This window comes from Pterocles gutturalis, unplaced genomic scaffold, assembly GCF_000699245.1.
Source record: "Pterocles gutturalis isolate BGI_N339 unplaced genomic scaffold, ASM69924v1 scaffold7322, whole genome shotgun sequence".
In the NCBI taxonomy this organism is placed as follows: Eukaryota; Metazoa; Chordata; class Aves; order Pterocliformes; family Pteroclidae; genus Pterocles; species Pterocles gutturalis.
In genome coordinates this window covers 2933-24682 of record NW_010112615.1, presented here as the reverse complement: position 1 = coordinate 24682, position 21750 = coordinate 2933, and the positions used below count along the sequence as shown (strand labels likewise).

The window sequence follows — 21750 nt, the reverse complement described above, 5'->3', positions numbered from 1 at the left end:
GCAGAAATGTCCTTGTTAACAGAGAGTTCAGTTACCAAACTCCATTTTCATATAGGGAAAATGCTGAGCCTCAGGATGAACAGTGCCAAGAGAAACTCGGAGGACTAGCTGAGTATGTATATCTCTTTGTAAATGTACATGTGGACTACTACTTGAAGGCAGAACTAATGTTAGAGGTGTTTTTCTGCTGCAATAGAGCATGTTACACAAATTGGAAGGATTACAAAATGTAGTTGCAAATAATTTCTATATATTATTTAAGATGTGTTAGAGTTTTTAGGTAGATCTTTTTCATTTATAACGGTGCACCTATGCACTAATATACCCTTGTTGTCTATACTACAAAAACCAAACTTAAGATTTATAGAAAAAATTCACAGCTTTACTTCCTGAAGCTTTCATTGCCTTAGATCATATTTTCCTGGCAAAGTGAACACTACCATTATATTTGAAAATTATTCCACAGTGATATTTAACATAAAAAATGCTGGTATTTTTTGATGAACACAGTGAGCTAAAGTCTGCTTGAGTTTGCATTGATGAGTTATATATTGATTCCTTGCTATAAGTTTTCTGTGTATCAAATATAGAGAACACAAACTGTGCTAAGCATGTAATAAAACAGTCCCTGCCCCAAGTCACTTACAGCTAAATACAGGTACAATGTCACAGCTGGACACACAAAGCAAGCAAGGATAGAAGAACACTGTCAGTAGGAACACCAGGAACACAAATCAACTTAGCGTACAATTTGCAGGCTCACATAAAAGCATCATGGGTTTTATCAATTAGAGATTTTTTAAACCATGTAAATACGCAAGAGCTTGTAATTCGGTCACTTGTCTAGTCCTTATTCATAGGCAGTTTACTATAGTTTGGTCTGGATTTCAGACATAATCTGAAGGACAGAATGGTAGCTTTGCAAATTGATTCACAGAATATCCTCCACACATAGTGACAGCAAAAAGGAAGGGGCATAGCTCTTTCCAGAAGAACTACAGTGATAAGCAATGGAGATTGCCATCATTACTGGAACAGACACGGAAGGCAAACAGGGATAGATGAAAGTTGGATAAGCAGAGGGGCCAAGTTTTTAAGGCATTTACAATTATAATATTACTGTTTACATGAAACACACTGAGCTGTGCCATATCTTATTTTACTGAGGGCCCAAAATCTATCACTCACCCAAAACCTGTGTATTTTTCATATGTTTCAATTTAAATGAAAACTTCAAAGCATAAAGAGATGAAGCAGAATTGTATTGCCCACTTCTAAATAATTTCAGATTGAAGGATATTGGATAGACCTGGGAAATGAATAAAATGTGTGATTAATTCAATCAAAAATTAAATGTTGTCTATTATTAGTCCAAATATTTGCTATGATTAAAAGTGCTCAGGGAGTACAGAAGAGAGACAGCATGGCTAAAGCAAACTTCCCATTTCAACAAATAAATATTTACAATTACAGAGTGAGAGCAGATAGGCTATTTTTATAATTGTCTCTCAACATTCTGAGAGCTCTTCAGTGCTGATAAGCTGAATTTATTTCATATGTATGAATGTGTACAATTTTATATACCACATGGAATTAGACTTTGTATATTGTTCATTCTCAATCAGTGATGCAGAGCAATTTAATTAATATTAAAAGAGCTGAGTTCAGTTTTAAGTAACAGGCTGATATTGTATGCTCTGCTCAGTTTAGTAAGCTGCCATTAATCACAGACAAAGAATTTTTGAGAGGTTATAGAAGCAATAAGTTAACAATATGTACGAAGCCAACTTGCCAGTATGCTAAGATGCTGAATGAAAAGGAACATATTGAAGGAGAATATGTATACTGGTGAGAAAATAAATAAATGATATTTCCTTATGGCGCATAGGACAAATACAGAAGAAACAGGATTACCTAGTGTAAAAAATAAAATAAAATAAAATTAGAAAATCCTCCCTGCCTAAGAATAGCTAAGAAAAATAAGAATAGAAATTACTTTTAAAAAAATCAGAATTAAAAAAAAAAGTCCTAGAATTTCAGTGTAGATGGCAAACAGATCACAATCACTAAAAGAATCTCTCGTTTCTTAAACAAACAAAACTGTACAAAATTTGCAGCCACTATATTTTTTAAAGACCAGTGAAAAACTTTTGACATAACTATAGATAGAAATGGCTTAGAAGAATCCACAGTAGTGCTAAAATTATCTAGAGTACATGTGAGGAATAACACATTTAATAAAAGCATTGTGTAATATTCAGCCCTCATGTAACCATGAGTTTGTAAGTTGCCATGACAGAGACTATTTTTCTTCAATTATTCTAATTCTTAAGCATCAATTCAGGCAACGGTTCAGTTTCTTTTTGACTTTTCTTCATTCATTTGCTAGAGATAGAAGAGCAATTATACATTCAGAAACAGGTATTTGAGGGTTCCATTATGTGGTGTTTTAGCATTAAAGTTTTATAAATTACTGAAGATGTAGTAATAGTAAAGAAAATCAAAATAAAATTAAATTGAAAACATAATAGTAGGCATACACAGAAGTAGGCAAACCACAGAAAAAAAGTTTCAGTTTGAAATAGTTTGAAGCAAGTAGCACTGCTAACTCAAAAGATATCACGGCTAATAAAAGTAGCAAAACAATTTTACCACATTGTTGTTTTGAAGGCATTTGAGAATATACATTTTTAATCTTAAAATATGCTAATATTTTCTGGTTTGCCTTTTTTTTTAATCTAACTTCTTTGTTTCCCACTTCACATTCTTTTCCTCAAAAGTGGAAAAGCATGACGTTGATGGAAGAATCCAGAAATAACAAAAGCATATAGAATCCAGGTGTAATCTTTCTATATAAAAGTGAATTATGTGTACAAAGGTGTTAGATTAAATGCTCCTAAACCTTAAAATGGTTCTAAAACTTAGTCAAAGTTTAGGCAAAATTGTCAAGATTTATTAAGTCACCTAATGGTAAAGAATGCCTGGATGTGACTCTAAAATAGAGCTGATTATGTTTCTTTGGCTTATCTGAAAATAGATATTAACCTGAAACAACCTTAATTCAAAGCATATTATATATACTCAGACAGCAAGAAGGCTACTTTAAATATGAAGATAAAATATACTTTAAACTCAAATACAGTGCCATCAATCAAATCAAGACAAATAATAAGACTGAGGTAAGACTTCACACATAACAGAATCAGGGCCTCTACAGTTAAAAGGTTTGGACACTTTCCACTGTAAAGAATTGGTCATCAAATTTACTTCTACTATACCTTGTATCTGCTCCCATCTATGTCTCTTTTATTTACAATTACCCCTTTTACACCACTATAAGTTACTGTGCATAGACCTAGATGGACCAAACAGCTAAAAATTTCAAGTCAGTAGCTGCAAGAGTGTATTGCTATAGAATTTTCTTTTAGTTTACACAAGTGTTTAGAAAAGCAGAAAATCAAATTTATTATTACTTAGTAATTCGGGTTTAGAATGGGATAACCCTGGCAAAATGATCTCTCAACCAAATGTTGCCTCACATTGCCATGACCATTAAGGCCAACAGATTTATCAAGTCAGCTTAGTGTCATTAAAACCAATGTTGTAAAAAAAAAATATATACACCAACATGAATGGTTTATATGATTTTTGTATCTACATGTCTCAAGACAACATTAAAATACACACTGAGCTTTGAAGACATATCTTTCTCTCGTTATCCCTTTGAACACATCATCTGGGTCTTAAAAATAAATCTGTATTATATATCACCTTGCAGCATTTCTAACAAAGTAAATGCAAGAGTATTTTAAAAGAAAAAATGTAAAAAGTTATTTGATTTGAATCATATTCTAATAATAAAAAGAAGAAAGGAGAGAAAGGAAGAAAGGAGGAAAGGAAGAAGGGAAGAAATAAATTGCACACTAACTTGGCAGCTGACATCCATTCCAGCCTCCAGAAGCACCTGTACAACAGCTTTGTGGCCATTTCGTGCAGCAAGATGCAAAGGAGTGTGTTTTCTTGTATTACAGTTCATCAGGTTTGGATATGCCTTGATGATCATTTTTACAACACGCAGACGTCCATAAAGTGCTGCCAGATCCAGAGGTGTTTCTAGTTTGTTGTTCCTTATTGTAGGGTCTGTTAGCTCTTCTAACAGAACAGCAACTACTTCTGAATGACCATATTGAGCTGCACAATGCAGTGCTGTTTCATTTTCATTGTTCTGTTAAAACAAAACAAAAGCTTCAGAAATTCATGATTAATCACACAATGGAACTGCTTGGCTTCTATAAATTGTCTCCATGAGTACACAGGCACGGCTTGCAATATAATGTATGTTAATGCATGTTAAATGCTTCAGAATGACTCCACTAAATTTTTTTCCTTTTTGGTAACAGTGTTTCTAATTCTATAATCAAGAACTTAAATCTCGAGTTTGTGGTTTTAAGAACATTGCTGTCATTTTCATCTCATGTTGTAATTTAAAATGACTCAGATGAACCTGGGAGACAGAAGAGATAGATCAATACATTCAGACAAATTAATGTTGTAGATAAACTCTTCAACTGCCTGCAACACCACACAGCATCCCAGAGACTGGAATGTGTTTCCTGATAAACTGCAAGACAGAAGCTGGAAAGTAGGAAGTGCCAGTTAGAAAGTGAGAAGTTTCCATTGGTAGACAATGGCTTGATGACTAATAAGTAGTTGAATCATTGTGCATTATTCAGACCACCACACAGTCTTTATCTACTGCATAGACCATAAATTCAGGTTAAAATATGTGCTATCACAACACTACATGGCTGCAATGATTTATCAACTACCTGTGATATGCTTTTTGTGCTCTGGTGACTTCTGATGTATCCTTTATACAGGAGTGGGCAAAGGCATTTTTTTATGTATGGTGATATAGAATCATTCTGTCATAAAATCATAGAATCATGTTAGGTTAGGATTGGAAACGACCTTCAAGATCATCGAGTTCCAACACCCCTGCCACAGGCAGGGACACCTTCCACTAGCCCAGGTTGCTCAAAGCCTCATCCAGCCTGGCCTTGAACACCTCCAGGGATGGGGCATCCACAGCTTCTCTGGGCAACCTCTTCCAGTGCCTCAACACCCTCACAGTGGTGGTGAGCTTAAAACCATTACCCCTTGTCCTCTCACTACACTCCCTGATAAAGAGTGCCTCCCCATCTCTCCTGTAGGCCCCCTTCATGTACTGGAAGGCTGCTATTAAGTCTCCTCGGAGCCTTCTCTTCTCCAGGCTGAACAACCCCAACTCCTTCAGCCTGTCCTCATAGGGGAGGTGCTCCAGCCCTCTGATTAATTTCATGGCTCTCCTCTGGACTCTCTCCAACAGGTCCAGGTCTTTTAATGTTGGGGGCCCCACATCTGAACACAGTACTCCAGGTACCCACAAATCACAAGGATAATTTATTAGAATTTCTTTTTAGATTTTCAATACTTCATGGACTCAACTGCATCGATGAACAGGCAATTGCAGTCTAATGTTGTGTACAATTACCACAACTAAGTATGAAAATCAGATAATTGCACAAGAAATGGACGATTATGATAATTTGTGCATACATTTACTGTATTTACATATCCAATGGAAATAGTTCCACAAGGAAATTAGATGTATAACTATATCCACATTCTGTAAGGTAAATAGCAAAATACACATTTACCATACAATTGTCAAACAGATATATATCTATTTCTATTTATCCAAAATCTGCTTATATTTGATTTTTTTTTCAAGCATTTCTGGATAATATATAAAGTACCTGGAATCTTCTGACAATAGGCTAATATTGTAGTTTGAAAGTATTCCAATTAAATTTTCAAAGATACATAAAACTTAAATTGGTTATGGACTTTTTCTCAAAACGTGGTGACTGGCCAAAATTTAAGCCACAGATATAAACACAAAGATACCAACCAGCACAAATCACTGCTGCTATGCAGCAAACTAAGATTTGCTTACTCTAAATAAAGAGAATCGAGCTGAATTTTCATGCAAGGGTATATTTACAGAAAAGTATATTTTAAAACAGCATGGTGCATAAAAGCATCTGTAAATCTGAACAAAATATTATTATTTTCAAATGAACATTTTTGAACATTTTTGTATGATTTGTTTCTTTGCATTTGCCAAATTAAAGCTACATTTCAGTTAACAACAAACCCAAACCAAACTGATTCAAAATTTAAAAAGAACTAGGTATAACTGAAATAAAATATAAGAACCCAAGCTGGACAAACATGATAATTAAATTACCTATACTTATACAGACAAAATAGGCATTGTGTATATTGTGATATCAGAGCTGAGAGGTACTACCTAATTAAACCTTAATAATACAACATCCTCCCCTCTCTAAAATGTAAATTAATCAACTTGATTCAGGCATAAAAGACAAAATTATTTTTAACTTTCAAAGAGAGAATTACAACTTAACTGCCCTCTAAATTTTGCTGTTTTGACAATACAATAGAGTTTTTAAGTAGGTTTTGACAGAGTCTGCCATCTTCAAACTTAGGACAGGAGGGAAGGCCTACCACATAGACACCATTGGTTCAGCATTCCCAGAGAAACCCCTAAGATGGAGGAGGCTATAACAGTATATTTCATGGACTGGAAGAAACATTATCTTCCTCTTCTCAACCCTCATGGAACTTCCTCCTTAAGGCATTTGTTTATAGAAGACATATAGTAAGAATAACAAAAAAACCCAACATATGGTCATATTTTAAGTGTTGAAGTTATGTGATTTCCTTGTTCCTCAAAATGCTGTTACTTCTGACTTGTCTTTTGTGCAGACAAAGCTAACCCAGGTGTAACTCTATTGATTCTAAGGTACTGTTTGTCCTCATATCTCTAAAATAGCCTATTATTTTGAAGAAATATTTGAAAGATATGAAAAATTATTCTTGAATAAATTAATAATAATTTAGTACTATTGCCTACATTTTCAGTCCAAAATGTAAACAGTTATTTCTGGAGTACAGAAAGATTATACACTAACGTTCATTGCAGTGAGCAGTTAACCTGCTATGGAAATACAAACATCTGCATGCAAGCTACCATTGTGTAATTATGTCTGCAAATTTGATATCCAAGAGCTAAATAATGCATCTAGTGCTGAAGAAAAAGACTAGAATGGTTTTAGAAATTTCAGATACTTTATTACTTTTTAGAAACTACAAGATAGAACCTAACACTGAATGAATCAAGAAAAAGGAACCAGAACCAAGTAAGACATACAAAATGTAAGGCTAGAAGTGAACAGTAGACGAATATTATGCAAAACTAGTATAAAACAGAAGTCCCTAATACTCATAATTAATAATATTTTAAGCAAGTAGTTATTCATATGGCCCAATGGACCTCTTTCAGAAATAAGGAAGGCATCTTATGATTCAGATTTTAACCTTTTGTAATTTTCTTCTTCATTATTTGTTACATGGGTTTCTTCAGGGGCATGGTCCTGACATTTTCTAGCCTTTCTCTGAATCTGTTCTCTTCCATATACAGCCAGAACTGAGACTTCTGTTGCTGCAAACTGAATTGTGCCTTTACAGCATTGCACCTCGTCAGTATTGCAGGCTGTATTACATCATTTAGCTACTAAGAATGCATGCCACCACAAAATGCAGAACCATCTTAAGGTCTATTCATTAGAGGACAGATTACCAAATATGTTATAAAGATAACTATTGTAGCTTGGCAGTCTGATAGTGAAGAGGTACGGGAGATATCAAGAGAATAATTGGCTCTCACAAATATCGTATAGGTCCTTGTGAAGTCACTATTAAACAGTCAGTATATTTAGGACTTCTACTACATAGTTGTGTAGTGTAGTCCTTTATCTTTGCTAAGGAAATTTCAAAGCTCCTGAAGTCCACATGAGTACTGTACAAGCAATAATAACTCTCAAGGAGTGATTTTACAGACCTTTCCAAAGAATGCACAACTCCTTTATTATCTAAGCATTTTGATGATGAACTTGAAAAGGGAGACTTCCGAAATCACTGAGCCATTTCTTTGTCACATAATCCCAAAGTCAAGTAACTGAACAAGACTTTTTTTTATTAAAAACTTTGTGCTATTGCCTCAGTTATAAAAGAAGTTAAAGAAAGATGGAACAATGGGAGAGTTTGAAAAAGTCTATCTATATACTGAATATACTCAAGAATAGTCAACTAGAGAGGAAAAAAACCATACAAAAATAAAGCATCAATGATTAAAGAATTAGAGAACAAAAATGAAAAAATAATATATGCAAGACAGAGAAAGGAATGATCTCAGCATGGTCTTACTTCATCTATTAAATCAGGAGGGCAGTTTCCTGAGAAGTTCCACCAATATAAGTTAATCATTCTGAAAAAAATAAGGAAGTTTGCCTCATTGATTCAGCAAGTAACATGTCACTCTGTTTAATTACAATGGGAATTAAAGTGCTTTCCTGGACGTCTAGGGCAAAGGCTGAATAATGTTACAACAGAAACACAGCCAGGAATGAGGAGAGCTCTTGGGAACAGCATTATGACTTCATTGTCCATTCTTTTTGAGGAAGGAAATGGATTTTTACATGGTGCACAGATTTTTACAGTTTATGTGGAAAAATTTGTATGAGAAATACTGTGGCCAGCAGGACTAGGGAAGTGATTATGTCCCCGTACTCAGCACTGGTGAGGCCGCACCTTGAATACTGTGTTCAGTTTTGGGGCCCTCACCACAAGAAGGACATTGAGGTGCTGGAGCAGGTCCAGAGAACAGCAACGAAGCTGGTGAAGGGTCTGGAGCACAGGTCTTATGAGGAGCAGCTGAGGGAGCTGGGGTTGTTTAGTCTAGAGAAGAGGAGGCTGAGAGGAGACCTCATCACTCTCTACAGCTACCTAAAAGGAGGTTGTAGTGAGGTGGGTGCTGGCCACTTCTCTAAAGTAACAAGTGATAGGACAAGAGGAAATGGCCTCAAGTTGCACCAGGGGAGGTTTAGGCTAGACATTAGAAAAAATTTCTTCACTGAAAGAGTGATCAGGCATTGGAACAGGCTGCCCACGGAAGTGGCTGAGTCAACATCCCTGGAGATGTTCAAGAAACGTGTAGATATGGTGCTTAGGGACATGGTTTAGTGGGTTAGGTGGTGTTGGTATTGACAGTTGGACTTGATGATCCTTGAGGTCTTTTTCCAACCTTAATTATTCTAATCCTGATAACTGATTACATCCTTCTTCTTATCACACGTCTTCAACGAACCTGTCTAATCTGAAAGTCATGAAAAAAAAAAAGCTCATAAATTTCCCTATCAAGTACTCTCTGAAACATAAAACCAAGCATTAGAATATAGGCATGCCTAATATTTCCAGATATATTTTCAGAACTGATTTAAAAATCAAAGCATTTAAGATGACTAAATATTTTTCTTTTTTGTTCTGCTATGACTGTAATAGTACACAGTCAAAAAATTATTCACACCTTTGCTTGTTCAAATTCAAAAATTTAGAAACCTGAGAGGTCATACCTATTAAGTAACTAAAAGAAGCTCTATATATTGTCACTGGACGTGTTTCTCTAACTTTGTTGGGGTTTTTTTAAGACCTTCCATTCCTGATTGAATTTTTTCTTTCATGAGGTCTTGTCCTGTCACAGAATAATGTCCCACTGATGACTAAAGCTGTCTGCCAAAAGTCTAGGAATATTTTTTGACATGCGGACCCTTGATGATTTTTAATACAGAAATGAGACTGGGTTTAACTGTAATTTTGAAAAAGGACTGCATTTGCACAAATGTTTCCAAGTAATATTAATGAGACCAAACAAATACAAAAAGGCATTTGGAGATATATTTTTTATTCTTTTTCAGTGGAATATGAATGAAATTCTAAACATGGTTTAAATGGGTATCAAAAGTTATTCATTGTAGTATGAATGCTGAAATTATGTGGTTAATAATAACAGAGAATTTTGCTATGTGCAGAATCAAAACTGAACATAAAAAGTTCAGTGCATGGGCTACTGCCAATAAAAGTAAGTCAAGTAATTTGTCAAGTCAGAAGTTTCAGTTTATCAAACTATTTTAAGAGATACATGTAGTTTACAATTATTTGCAACAGAAATGTAATAAAACTAAAAGTATTTTATTTAAACTAGAAATATCACTTGTAAGAGGAGAAATACTTGCAAATAACATAGTTGGACATTTCCTTCTACCAGCAGAACTACTATGTTTCTTTATGTTTCTCTTTAAATCTACAACAAATTGATACTGAGGTACTGAAATTCTTTACTGAATGCTACCCTGCTCCATTTCTGTTTCTTCCTTCTCAGTGCAGTTTAAGCCTCTGTATTCTAATCCCTAATGAACATTCCAGTAATGAGTGGTGTCCCCCTAGGGACTGTACTGGGACCAATACTATGTAATATCATGATGAATGACATAGATAGTGGGATTGAGTGCACCCCCAGCAAGTTTGTGGATGACACCAAGCTGAGTGGTGCAGTTGATTCACTGGAGGGAAGGGATACCATCCAGAAGGACCTGGACAAGCTTGAGGAGTGGGCCCATATGAACCTCACGAAGTTCAACAAGGCCAAATGCAAAGTACTGCATCTGAGTCAGGGCAATGCCCAATATCAGTACAGACTTGGTAATTAAATTATTAGGAGCAGCCCTGCAGAGAACAACTTGGGGACACTTAGGATGAAAAATCAGACATGAGCTGGCAATGTGCGCTTGCAGCCCAGAAAGCCAGTCCTGTCCTGAGCTGCACAAAAAGAATCATGGCCCGCAGGTTGAGGAAGGTGATTCTCCCCTTCTACTCCACTCTCATGAGACCCCACCTGGAGTACTGCATCCAGCTCTGGGATCCTTAGCACGAGGAAGACATGGACCTGTTAGAGAGGGTCCACAGCCACAAAAATGATCAGAGGCCTGGAAATCCTCACCCATGAAGCAAGTTGGCATTTTTCAGCCTGGAGAAGAGAAAGCTGCAGGAAGACCTTATTGCAGCCTTTCAGTATAGAAAGGGGGCTTGTAAGAAAGAAAGAGACTTTTTACCAGGGCCTGTAGTGACAGGACAAGGGGCAATGGTTTTAAACTCAAAGAGGGCAGATTTAGGTTGGATATCAGGAAGACATTTTTTTATAAGTGGTGGGACTCCAGAACAGGTTGCCCAGAGAAGCTGTGGATGCCTCATTACTGAAAATGTTCAAGGTCAGGTTGGACAGGACTTTGAGCAACCTAATCTAGTTTAAGATGTCCCTGCCCCTGTCCATTCTGACCCAAACCACTGTATGATTCTATCTTTACCATACTAGAACAGTGTGATGACAAATAAAGATGTTATCGTCCCATAATTTATAGAACACTTACTTGGATTTAGATAGTAATATTTTTTCAAAAAGGTAATTTTTGTTATTGGGAAAAATTCTGCTGCAAATTACAAATCAAAATTAAATCTACTGACTTCCCATTGAAATTCACCTTTACTTATGTGGAAACAAAATTAAAAAGTAATTCTGTAATTTGGTTGACTACTTTGAATAAATGTTTTCTTCAAATTTATTGCTGCAATTGTCTCAAAGAAAAAAGATTGCTTCTGTGCGTTTTTTCTTCTAAAAAGAGTAATATAACAAGAGTTGCAAGGGAAATTACTAAATTCATCCACATACTCTCTAATTTAAGGGGAGAAGGGGAACATCAAATGCAGAACATTGAAATTATTTGTTTTGCAGGCTACTTTGGAACTGAATTGTACTTCTGGAAGTCCCTGAAGTGTCACTGTGAGAAGCATATAATGTCTGCGTTTCATTTGATGATTTGGGGAAATCAGTAAATATGTTAGATGTTAGGTATTTACATATTATGAATGCATCCTGAACTCTTGTCCTTCACATTTCAGAAGAAGTGTCAAAGACCATTAAGGAAATGTGAGTGTTTTTTATGACAATTACAAATTCTACAGTACATTATATGCATAAATGTAAGGAAAGAGATGTGCTATGTGCATAATGAATTTTCATAGATTAGGATTTCTTATCAATTATGCAATTTTATGATGAAAGTTGCCATAAGAAATCTTTGTGCTACCCATATGTCTTTACATAAACAAACATGTAAGTAGTTTGTCTGTTAAGAGCACATCTTTTTACTATATTTGGTATTAATTTACTAACAAATCTTGATCTCATACTACCTACATGATCTTCACCCAATTTATAATTTACATATTTTCAAGTTTTTATCAATGAAGTTTAAACACTTAGATGTTTTGTAATTTCAACATATTTTGTAATTTAAAACATATATTATACATGTCAACTAAGACTCCTGTATTAAACAGTGATAGAATTATTCTTATGTAATTGTTATACTGTAACCATTTTTTGCATCTAGAGTTGGCAGTCTGCATTCCACCACCCTCAGAAAACAACTGTTATTTAGCTGTTTACCTCTTTATTGTGTTTTTTTCAGTTTTACGTAACAGGAACAGTAGGGGGCATTCAGAGCTTTAGATGCTGGATATGGCTGGATATGATCCTATGACACTATTTAACTGCATTTTAAATGTGTAGAATGCAGTTGAATTAATTTACAGTATACCACATTAAATCCATTAATTTCTGTAATATAAATTTACGCACCATGAGCTTCTAATTTACTTTTTTGTTGTCTTGCTCATTACTTTCACTTAAGCTTTTAGAAGCATTTCTTTTACACAGATTTTTAATGAAATAGATGAAAAGCAAAGACGTATTACAAATTAGTTGCAACAATTTTTAAATAATGAACAAAATTATTTTCTTAAATTGAAAGCACATCATACATTGATCCTTGCAAAACAGGAAAAAAGGTCTGACTTGAGTATATTATTCGCTGCGGTGAAAAGTGTCAGGAAAAATGGATATATCCTTCTCTCCCAATCTCAGAAGAAAAAACAAGGAAGAAAAATAGCCCAGTATTTCTCATAAGCTGTGCCTTCAGCTCCATCGATCTGAGAAAAGCTGAGAGCTACAAGGTGCCACCTGCCTTATAGAGCCTATTGGCAAATAAGCAAAAGCCTCAGAAACCTATACAGTCATGAGAACATATAGGTATTAGGTTGGGGATGCCACTCTGTTGATCTTTGAGGATATGTTTGTGGACATGGCTTTATATTAACATGGCATTTCCCTCATTGCATGATATGGACAATATTCTCCCACACAGAGTGCTAATTAGCAGGGGAAACTTGCTGTTAGCAAAGTCATCCACCTACTATTGCTGGTGATTGTCTAGAGTGGAACACAAGGGGATTTACAAGGTCAGAACCGTGTATGGATGAGTTTAACTTCAAAGTTTAATATGATCAGGATTCCCTTAAGAGACTTAAGGTCCAACATTTCTTGTGAGGATTGTTCACATATTTTCCATTTTGGAAAAAAATGCATAAACAGCAGGACATCTGACGACAACACCTTTTTTGGTATATGATTAGATGTATCCTGCTTATTCGCTCCAGCAATCAAACTGGAGAGACTGGACAGCACAGCTAATTAAGCTCAAGAATATCATAGAAGTTTGGACGTGTATTGCTCTTGTAAGACCCCACCTGGAGTGCTGTGTTCAGATGTGGGGCCCCCCACAATAAAAAAGACCTGGACCTGTCGGAGAGAGTGCAGAGAAGAGGCACAAAATTGGTCAGAGGGCTGGAGCACCTCCCCTATGAGGACAGGCTGACAAGAGTTGGGGTTGTTCAGCCTGGAGAAAAGAAGGCTCTGAGGAGACTTAATAGCAGCCTTCCGGTACCTGAAGGGGGCCTACAGGAGAGATGGGGAGGCACTCTTTATCAGGGAGTGTAGTGAGAGGACAAGGGGTAACGGGTATAAGCTGAAAGAGGGTAGATTTACACTAGACATTAGGAAAAAGTTTTTCACTGTGAGGATGGTGAGGCACTGGAACAGGTTGCCCAGGGAAGCTGTGGATGCCCCATCCCTGGAGGTGTTCGAGGCCAGGCTGGATGAGGCTTTGAGCAACCTGGGCTAGTGGGAGGTGTCCCTGCCCATGGAACTTGATGATCTTTAAGGTCCTTTCTAACCCAAACCATTCTATGATCCTATGATATGTGGGATTGGAAAGAAGTAGGTTTTTGTATTTACATTTCTCCTTCTGATCTTACTGAAATATCTTTTTCACTGTCTTTCTGAAGTTACCGCATAGCTTATAGTTTTCTGTCAATAGAGTATAAGGAATCTCTTCAAGCAAATGGGTAACATGCAATCAAAATTTGCTTTTGTATGTTGTTGCATAAATAAAACTGAAAAAAAAAGCCTTCTCCTTAACAAAAGGTAATCCTACAATTCTACTAGTTTCATCCTACACGCAACAGTTGATGAGAATGAGAAACTCAGAGAAACTCCTAACCTGCATTGCAAACCACAAAATTACAAGTTTTGCTTTTTGCATTTTCTCTTGGATGAGCCAGGATATTATAGGATTTCCCAGAAGACTGTCACATGGACTTATTTTATTACTTTATTTTCCTATATTTCCTGCAGTAATACTTGACATTCATACCATAGTTATCGTATGGATTCCAATGGTTAAGTGTGTAACCTCAAACATCAAATAGATAATTCAAGAAATGGAATCTCACACTGGTTAAGTATTTGCAATTTCGGTCTAACAGTTCTTATTTTCCCACAGATCGCCTACTGGCCACACTAATGTAGACACTGAGAGTGCAATTCATTTGTTAGATTGTACTTTGCTGTTTGAGGCATTGTAGGGTTCCCTACCTGGAGTCCATCAGCCACTCCATAAGGACATGGACATTCTAAGCATCCTCTGTCATACCCTCAGGCCCACACAGATGTCTCCATTACTGCAGGGCTTTAGGAGGTACTGGATTTCTGTGTTTGGGCAAATGAATCCTGCCTTACTTCTGGTCATGTTAATAATCCTGCTGGCTACTGTGATTACACTGACTAGACCTCTGTGGAACAGAACAGTGCATATACAGGTAACGTAGACACTAAAATTTACATCTGAATGTGGAGCTGACTCCCACCTTTATGTTCCAATAACTTCCTGATTACTGGCGAATTCAATAGCTTATGGCTACTACTCATATTTCACAGCTTACTTCCGGTCCTCAGGCAGCTCAGCTGACTATAGATGGTGTCAGATTTTAATTGCTTTCCTTCTTTCTATATCTAAATACGAATGGACCTATATAAGAATATAGAGTATGAAACAGAAGGTGTACCACATGTTTGACAACAGAATGCAACATACTTATCCTGCCCTTATCCACTGTAATACTCCCATCATTTTTTCCTAATATTTATGTGTCCTTTCTGCTGCACATGCATACATGCAGTCCATCTGGTTTGTCATTTATCTCTGCATATCAGTTAATTTACAGTACACTCAAAATTTACCAAGAATATTAATTTCATCTCAAAGTTTTTAATTAATTTTATATTTTAAAAAAAGACACTGAATTTATGCAGATTTACATCAATATATATAGGATGCACATTTAGAGTATGTCTTAATACAATTTTTCAGAAACAAGGAAAAGTTTTTTTCATACATTTTAAATCTAATATCATTTAGGTCAGTGCACCTCCAGAAGAAAGATATCTGGTATGCTTATATGGGAAGATTTTAACAGTCTTGGAGAAAAAATTACTGGAAGAATGGAAAACAGATTTTTTTTTTTTTAATTTGGCTATAAATTTACCAGGCCTAAAGCATATGTTCTGCTCTTTTCTGATGATGTACACAAATATTTTTTATCACTTCACCTGTTCATTCACTCTGGAGTGTGATGGCCCATGATGGATGAGAATCTTCACAATGTCTACATCTCCTCTCCAAGCAGCCAAGTGAATGGGAAAATAACCTTTATTATCTGCCACATTAGTTGATGCTTCATACTGAAGTAATTTGAGAACTATATCCCTGGAAAACAGGAAGTCAATCTAAAAATTGACATGAAGCTTATTTTATTCAGTTTTACATGAACATACACATTACCAAAATTTTTACCCTATCAGAAAAAACACAGTATTTCAAGTGAAACAGATACAAAAATGAAGACCGATCATTTCTAAGAATGAAACAGATAGTAAAACACAGCCAAAATGTTATTAATTGTAATGATTCTTACTTCTTATAAATACTCATCAACAAAATTGTCATCAGTTCTCTGAATCTGTTTCTTTCAACAGAATCACTTGGCCAAGGAATAATTTTTAGAATTTGCCAGTCCAGGGCACGTACACGTCCCTCAAGACAAACCTTCCAGGCACTAAAAGCAGAGCAGTGCTCCTGTTCCCATCATTGCTGAGTTCTGGAGGCAGGAAGACAAGAGGGTTGGGTTATGGACACAGTTCTTGCCATAGGGCTTAAAAGTAACAGCTTTTCTTCTTCTTTAAGGCATTATCTCAAAGATGGAGGAAACAATTTAATTATGATCTAGTTAGATATATACTATCTTCCATGGACTAATTGTTTCTATTTTCATTTCCCACATCCAGCTTCCTGAGAGCAATGAGGAAAAAGGCAGCTTTTATTTCAATTCTTATTATATTCCTTTCAGTATTTTCAGTGTGGCTTATCATACATTAAATGAAAGATTAGTATAAGCTGGTATATTGCATCCCCGATTTTTAAGCAGTCTCCTGTACTTAACTTCAAAAGTTAAACCTAAAAATCAACTCTATGGTACGACCATTGGTTATCAAGTATGTCAGAAAGTAAATAAATTGTCTTATCTTTCCATTCGTCTTCTCATAGTTTGACAAAGTCAGGCCTCATTAGTTTTTATGTTAATAGCATCTATGATCCAGTGTGGGCAGTTCTGTGCACATTTTTCCAGAACAGGGAAACACTGGCTCTTACTGATTTGGCTCAAAAAATCAGGGGGAGGAGGGAGTTCAACGCAGTTTATTTTATGATTGAAAATGAAGCCCTTGACTACAAATTAAGACAGACTGTAAATCCCAAGGCAATTGTTCTCCCAAGCTTCAGGGAACCTTATTTAATTGTCTATTGAGAGAAAAATGTGGCAAGTAAGAGTGAATATATCCAGGTCAAAAAGAAACTCCCAATTGTCTTCAAACTAAGTCATAGAGATACTGGTGTCATCATATTTAAGCTCTGAAGGAGACTTCAGGCTGGAGTTTGCTTGTTCCTGACAAGGTCAAATAACATGAAAACAACAAAGAAAAAGCAGCTCCACTACAGAAAGACTTTTGCTACACAGAAAGTTCCAGAAAAGTGACCCCTGAGAGAAACTTTTTAGTACAAATAAGGTTTGAGAGACTTCTCATGTCATAATAGTTGGTCTTGCAGTAGATGGTTTAATGAAGGCTAGAGATAGAGTAGTTTGAAAGGGACACAAATCAAAGGAAACAGAAATTGAACTAAGTGGAGGAAAAACAGAAAAAAACCCTCCACAGATGAAATCTGTAGGTAACATTATACAGCAATTACTGGGAAGAGTCTGTTGCAAGATTCAAGCTACAAAATAGAGCCTAGGTCTCCTTCATCCTTTAAGAATGCCCCAACCCATCACACTTCTCTAGGGTAAGTCTTTTTTAGTGCTCTGTCAGAACTCTTTCATTTTGTATAAATAAATTTCAGAAAGAAGACTGAGAGTACTTAGCCAAGTAACGTTACTGGGATAAGTAAAATTGCTTAGGGAGACTGAGATTAAAGTCCCTGCCCCAGATATAATTTAATTACTTATATAAAGAAGAATAGTTTCAAAATGAAAGAGAATTATCCCAGAATAACCAAGGAGGGAATTAATCAAATACAATGATCAAGCAGTGACTTGAACACTGGTATCCAACAACTGTCCCAGCCACAAATTATTGCTTAGGTCATTAGGTCTTACGTTCTCACTTTTCCTGAAAAACTTTGAAACCTCTCAAGTTCATCCTAATGTAAAGTGTGAAAAATTAAAACCTAAGAAGTTTTCAAAGGACAAGACCTCTCCCAAGTGGGAAGCCACTTGTGTCAAAAGATATTGTATCCAATATTGATCTTTAATATCTGATATAAAATCTGAAGCTGAGTGTAAAGCTCTTTATTTGTTATTTGTGGTGACTAACAAAATTGCAACCACCAGATGTTTGTCCCATTCTCTTGCTGACAGTGCTATCGTTGTAGCAGGATCAGTATGGTGGCTTGGACAGTAGAGGTCCTGAACCATCATTATTTACCATTAAATACCTCACGATGTGTTTCAGTTGACTTTAATACAACAAGCTATAAATGTGGTGTTAGTAACTGCTACTTACCCTGTTGTGAGGTAAGGAGTCATAGCAGCCAGTGGCCATTATGATCTTTTAAAAAGATGCAGTTATATCTACTGCTGTGCAAAAATCCACATCTTGGAAGTTCTCTCTGACTTCATTGGAAGTTTGGCCAACACTGTGTCTGAAAACACTAGCTGGCTTTTGTATGTTTTGGGATTTTATAGTCGATATTGCTAGCATGCACTTGAAATCTCTGATAGATTCAGCATTTACACAGCAATATTTTTATTTTTCTGATTAACTACTGGTTTATAGTCAGTATTAAACATACTAAAACCAGTTTTCATCTATTTAAAACCAGCAATCTTTGAAAGCTAAAGCTTGGGCTTTTGTCAATCAAAAATGTGCAATGGCACAAGAACCAATCCATAAACTATAAACAAGAGAAATGTAATTTCTCCCTTTTTAAAAAAGGCTTGAGTTTGATAGACCATATCTAGGACTTAGATCTAACTCCATAGAGGTAAAATATATTAATGGATGACTCTGAATCTTGCTACAGAACCAATTTTTTGGAAAATGCACAATATTTAATTTAGCAAGATTTTAACTTCATTTATTCAGAAACAGAATATCTAATATTCACCAAAACTAAAGAAAATATGCAGGTGTCTAGAAGACAACTGAGACACAACCTAAAGTTTTAATTCCTCCAAGGAAGAATGCAAAAATTGCAAAATGAGTAAACTATTATTATAGATTCATGTTATCTTATGGACAGTCCAAAATCACAATTAAGTTAGTGTGAATCACTTAATTTCAGTTGATTTTTGATCAGTTCCTTATCTCCTACAGAGGAATAAGACAAAGCCTTAGGTCAAAATTTTCTTTAGTGAAAATCCAGACAGGAATAACACCGTCAGTTTACAAACAGAATAGCTGGACTGCATTGTGGGGCAGTCGTACCTGGGTTACAGTGGGGTCCATCCCAGTAGAATTTTATAGACCTCATTAAAATCTTTCTTTCTTCGTCTGCCTTGATAGCAATATGCAGCTTCTAAACTGCATTTCCCATTTATCATTACTACATGCTGATATCAATGGCTGTCAAAAATTCTGATATTAATACATCCCATGAGAAATAAGATTATTTTATTAAGTCAGGGTTTGTCAACTTTCAGTGAAAATCTCAGTGCTATGCTACATATTTTTAAGTTACACAGTGAAATACCATTCTACATAAAAAGTAAACATGAGGCACTTACTTGTGTCCATTTAAAGCTGCATGATGTAAAGCAGTATAACCTGAACTGTCTGTGCAGTTTATATTTGGTCCTCGCCAGATGCTGCAAATAAATCACAATTGTAAAGTTAATTTTTTGGCTTGGCAAGTACAGAAATGACTGAAATGTGATGTATAAATAATCTAAAGATCACTGTAACAAGTGTGATTAAACTTTAAGAGACAAATTATCTTGAAAATAACTTAAAATAGCAAATGTCATGTTGAGATCAATATAATGTATTTATAAAAATAATTTTACAGATTCATCTTCATAGCAGTCATGAACTTTATGTCATTTCAATTAGATCTGTTCTCCCAGTATTACTCTGGTAATTATACTGAGGTTATAATCTGATTTTGCACTACTTTTTTCACACGTATATATTCATTGGCTTTAGGTCAGCTAGTCTAGATTCATACAAATGTAAGATTAGTGAGAACCAATCATATGCTTAAAAGGGACAGTAAATTTATTCTTTTTGCTGGGACTGATATTTGAGCTCCCATTTTAACCACTTATTTTTTTTAAATAAATCACATATGTATAAAACAAAAATTTAATAAACATTTCTCTTTTTTCTGTTCTCTTTCTGTATTTTACAGCACTTACTTTACAGTCAGCTTCACTATATGTGCCATGTAACCAGTTTCATGATCTATTATGGACTGTTCAAAACAAGTAAAGTAAATTTTTTATTTCAAAGTAGACAATGTGACTGCTAATCTACAAAAAAAACCAACCAACCAAACAAACAAACAAAAAAAAAACCTCCAAAAAACCCTCCCAAAAAACCCAAACCCTGGCAATTGGATACCAGAGGCATATCGAGTTTCTTCTAACTGACTGCTTTTGAAGCTGATTGTATCCTTTGTGGAAGCAATTTTTTTATTCTGTAACACAGTTTTCAATCAGTATTACAACTTCCAGGACACAAGACTATGAGCCCTGAACTACAGTCTGTTTTCTTTAGCTTCTAACACAGGTAGAACTGTTAAACAGTCACAGAACAGTTAAACAGTCATTGTCAAGCCATATTTTCCCTTCACGTCATACCTTAGAACTAAGTGCTGTGGTTTAAAGAAAATAATCTGAAGGTAATAAGTAAAAACAGTTTTTCATACTGATATTTTTCATGATCTACATCAATAAAATGACATGTTATGCTTAACACGTGCTTTTTAAGAATTCTTTACTACTGAATCTGTATTTTATTACTAACAGAATACTGGTGTTGCAGACTGGTCTTTTTTTCATTGTGTGTGTTTGAATGATTAATTAGCTCATAAATTTAAGCAGTTGTTTTTCCCGTAAGTAATACTGCACGCATACAAAATTATTTGTCTGATACATTGTGTTCTGCGGTGAGTGTAGTTCTGCATAGTGATGGTACCTGACCTTTCCCTGCAATTTAATTTCTTGGAAGAACTATTTTCCTGGGTGCAAATAAGCAAAAAATAAAATAATTTTTAATCTGCTCAGAAGTCTACACATGTTCTTTTCTACAGAAGGCAACTTACAGCTATGAAAGTCACCCTAATCTTTCAAATTAAAATAAATTATTTTAACTTCATGAAGTAGTAAAATTTGACTCCTTGAAATGATACATCTTCCATAATAGATGGATGTTATTTTTATGGCAAAGACAGGTTGTCCTTACCTATTGGAAGGAAAGAAGCCCTTATCTACTGACATTCTATAACCACTTTTATACTTTTGTATAATACTATTTTAGTTATTTTCTTATTTATTGGGTTCTACTTTCTTCCTTTGATTTGTACAAGCTTATAGGAGAATGAAGCAGAAAATTGAAAGTGGTATAGAAAGACATTTTAAATATTGAAATAAAAACTTAAATGATCAGAATATTAATTTACTTGGTTTTGCTTGCTTGCTTCTTTTGGTTTACAGTTTTTAGGATTTGTCTGTTGGTTGCATTTTCAAAATGCAAGGGATCCACGAATTCATAAATAAATAAATAAATAACAAAAAAAACACCCTAACCAAAACCTAGTTTTCTCCCCTAAGTTTCTCCTTTAAACTAGGCACTCTTTAATGCATTGTTGTACTTCCTGACTCCAGTCTTGGGAAATATTTTTCAACTGAAAATACACTGATTTTTTTTGTAAAAACCAAAACTTCTTTAATGATTATATAAAGGCATCTATGTGAAGCTCATCAGGACACTCAGGTTGG

At 35.3% G+C, this 21750-nt stretch overlaps 1 protein-coding gene across 1 annotated transcript in view; it reads right to left on the bottom strand.

Annotated features, from left to right (window-relative positions):
- The window catches only part of LOC104462253 (ankyrin repeat and sterile alpha motif domain-containing protein 1B-like), a gene marked incomplete at both ends in the record, with an annotated part of 29038 nt that extends 8816 nt beyond the window's left edge, over positions 1-20222 (bottom strand). Inside the window, 4 exons of the mRNA XM_010074126.1 lie at positions 3929-4225; positions 15809-15965; positions 19537-19617; positions 20167-20222. Of these exons, the coding sequence (XP_010072428.1) occupies positions 3929-4225; positions 15809-15965; positions 19537-19617; positions 20167-20222 (591 nt within the window). The remainder of the gene's footprint in view (positions 1-3928; positions 4226-15808; positions 15966-19536; positions 19618-20166) is intronic.
- Positions 20223-21750: the final 1528 nt, after the last annotated feature.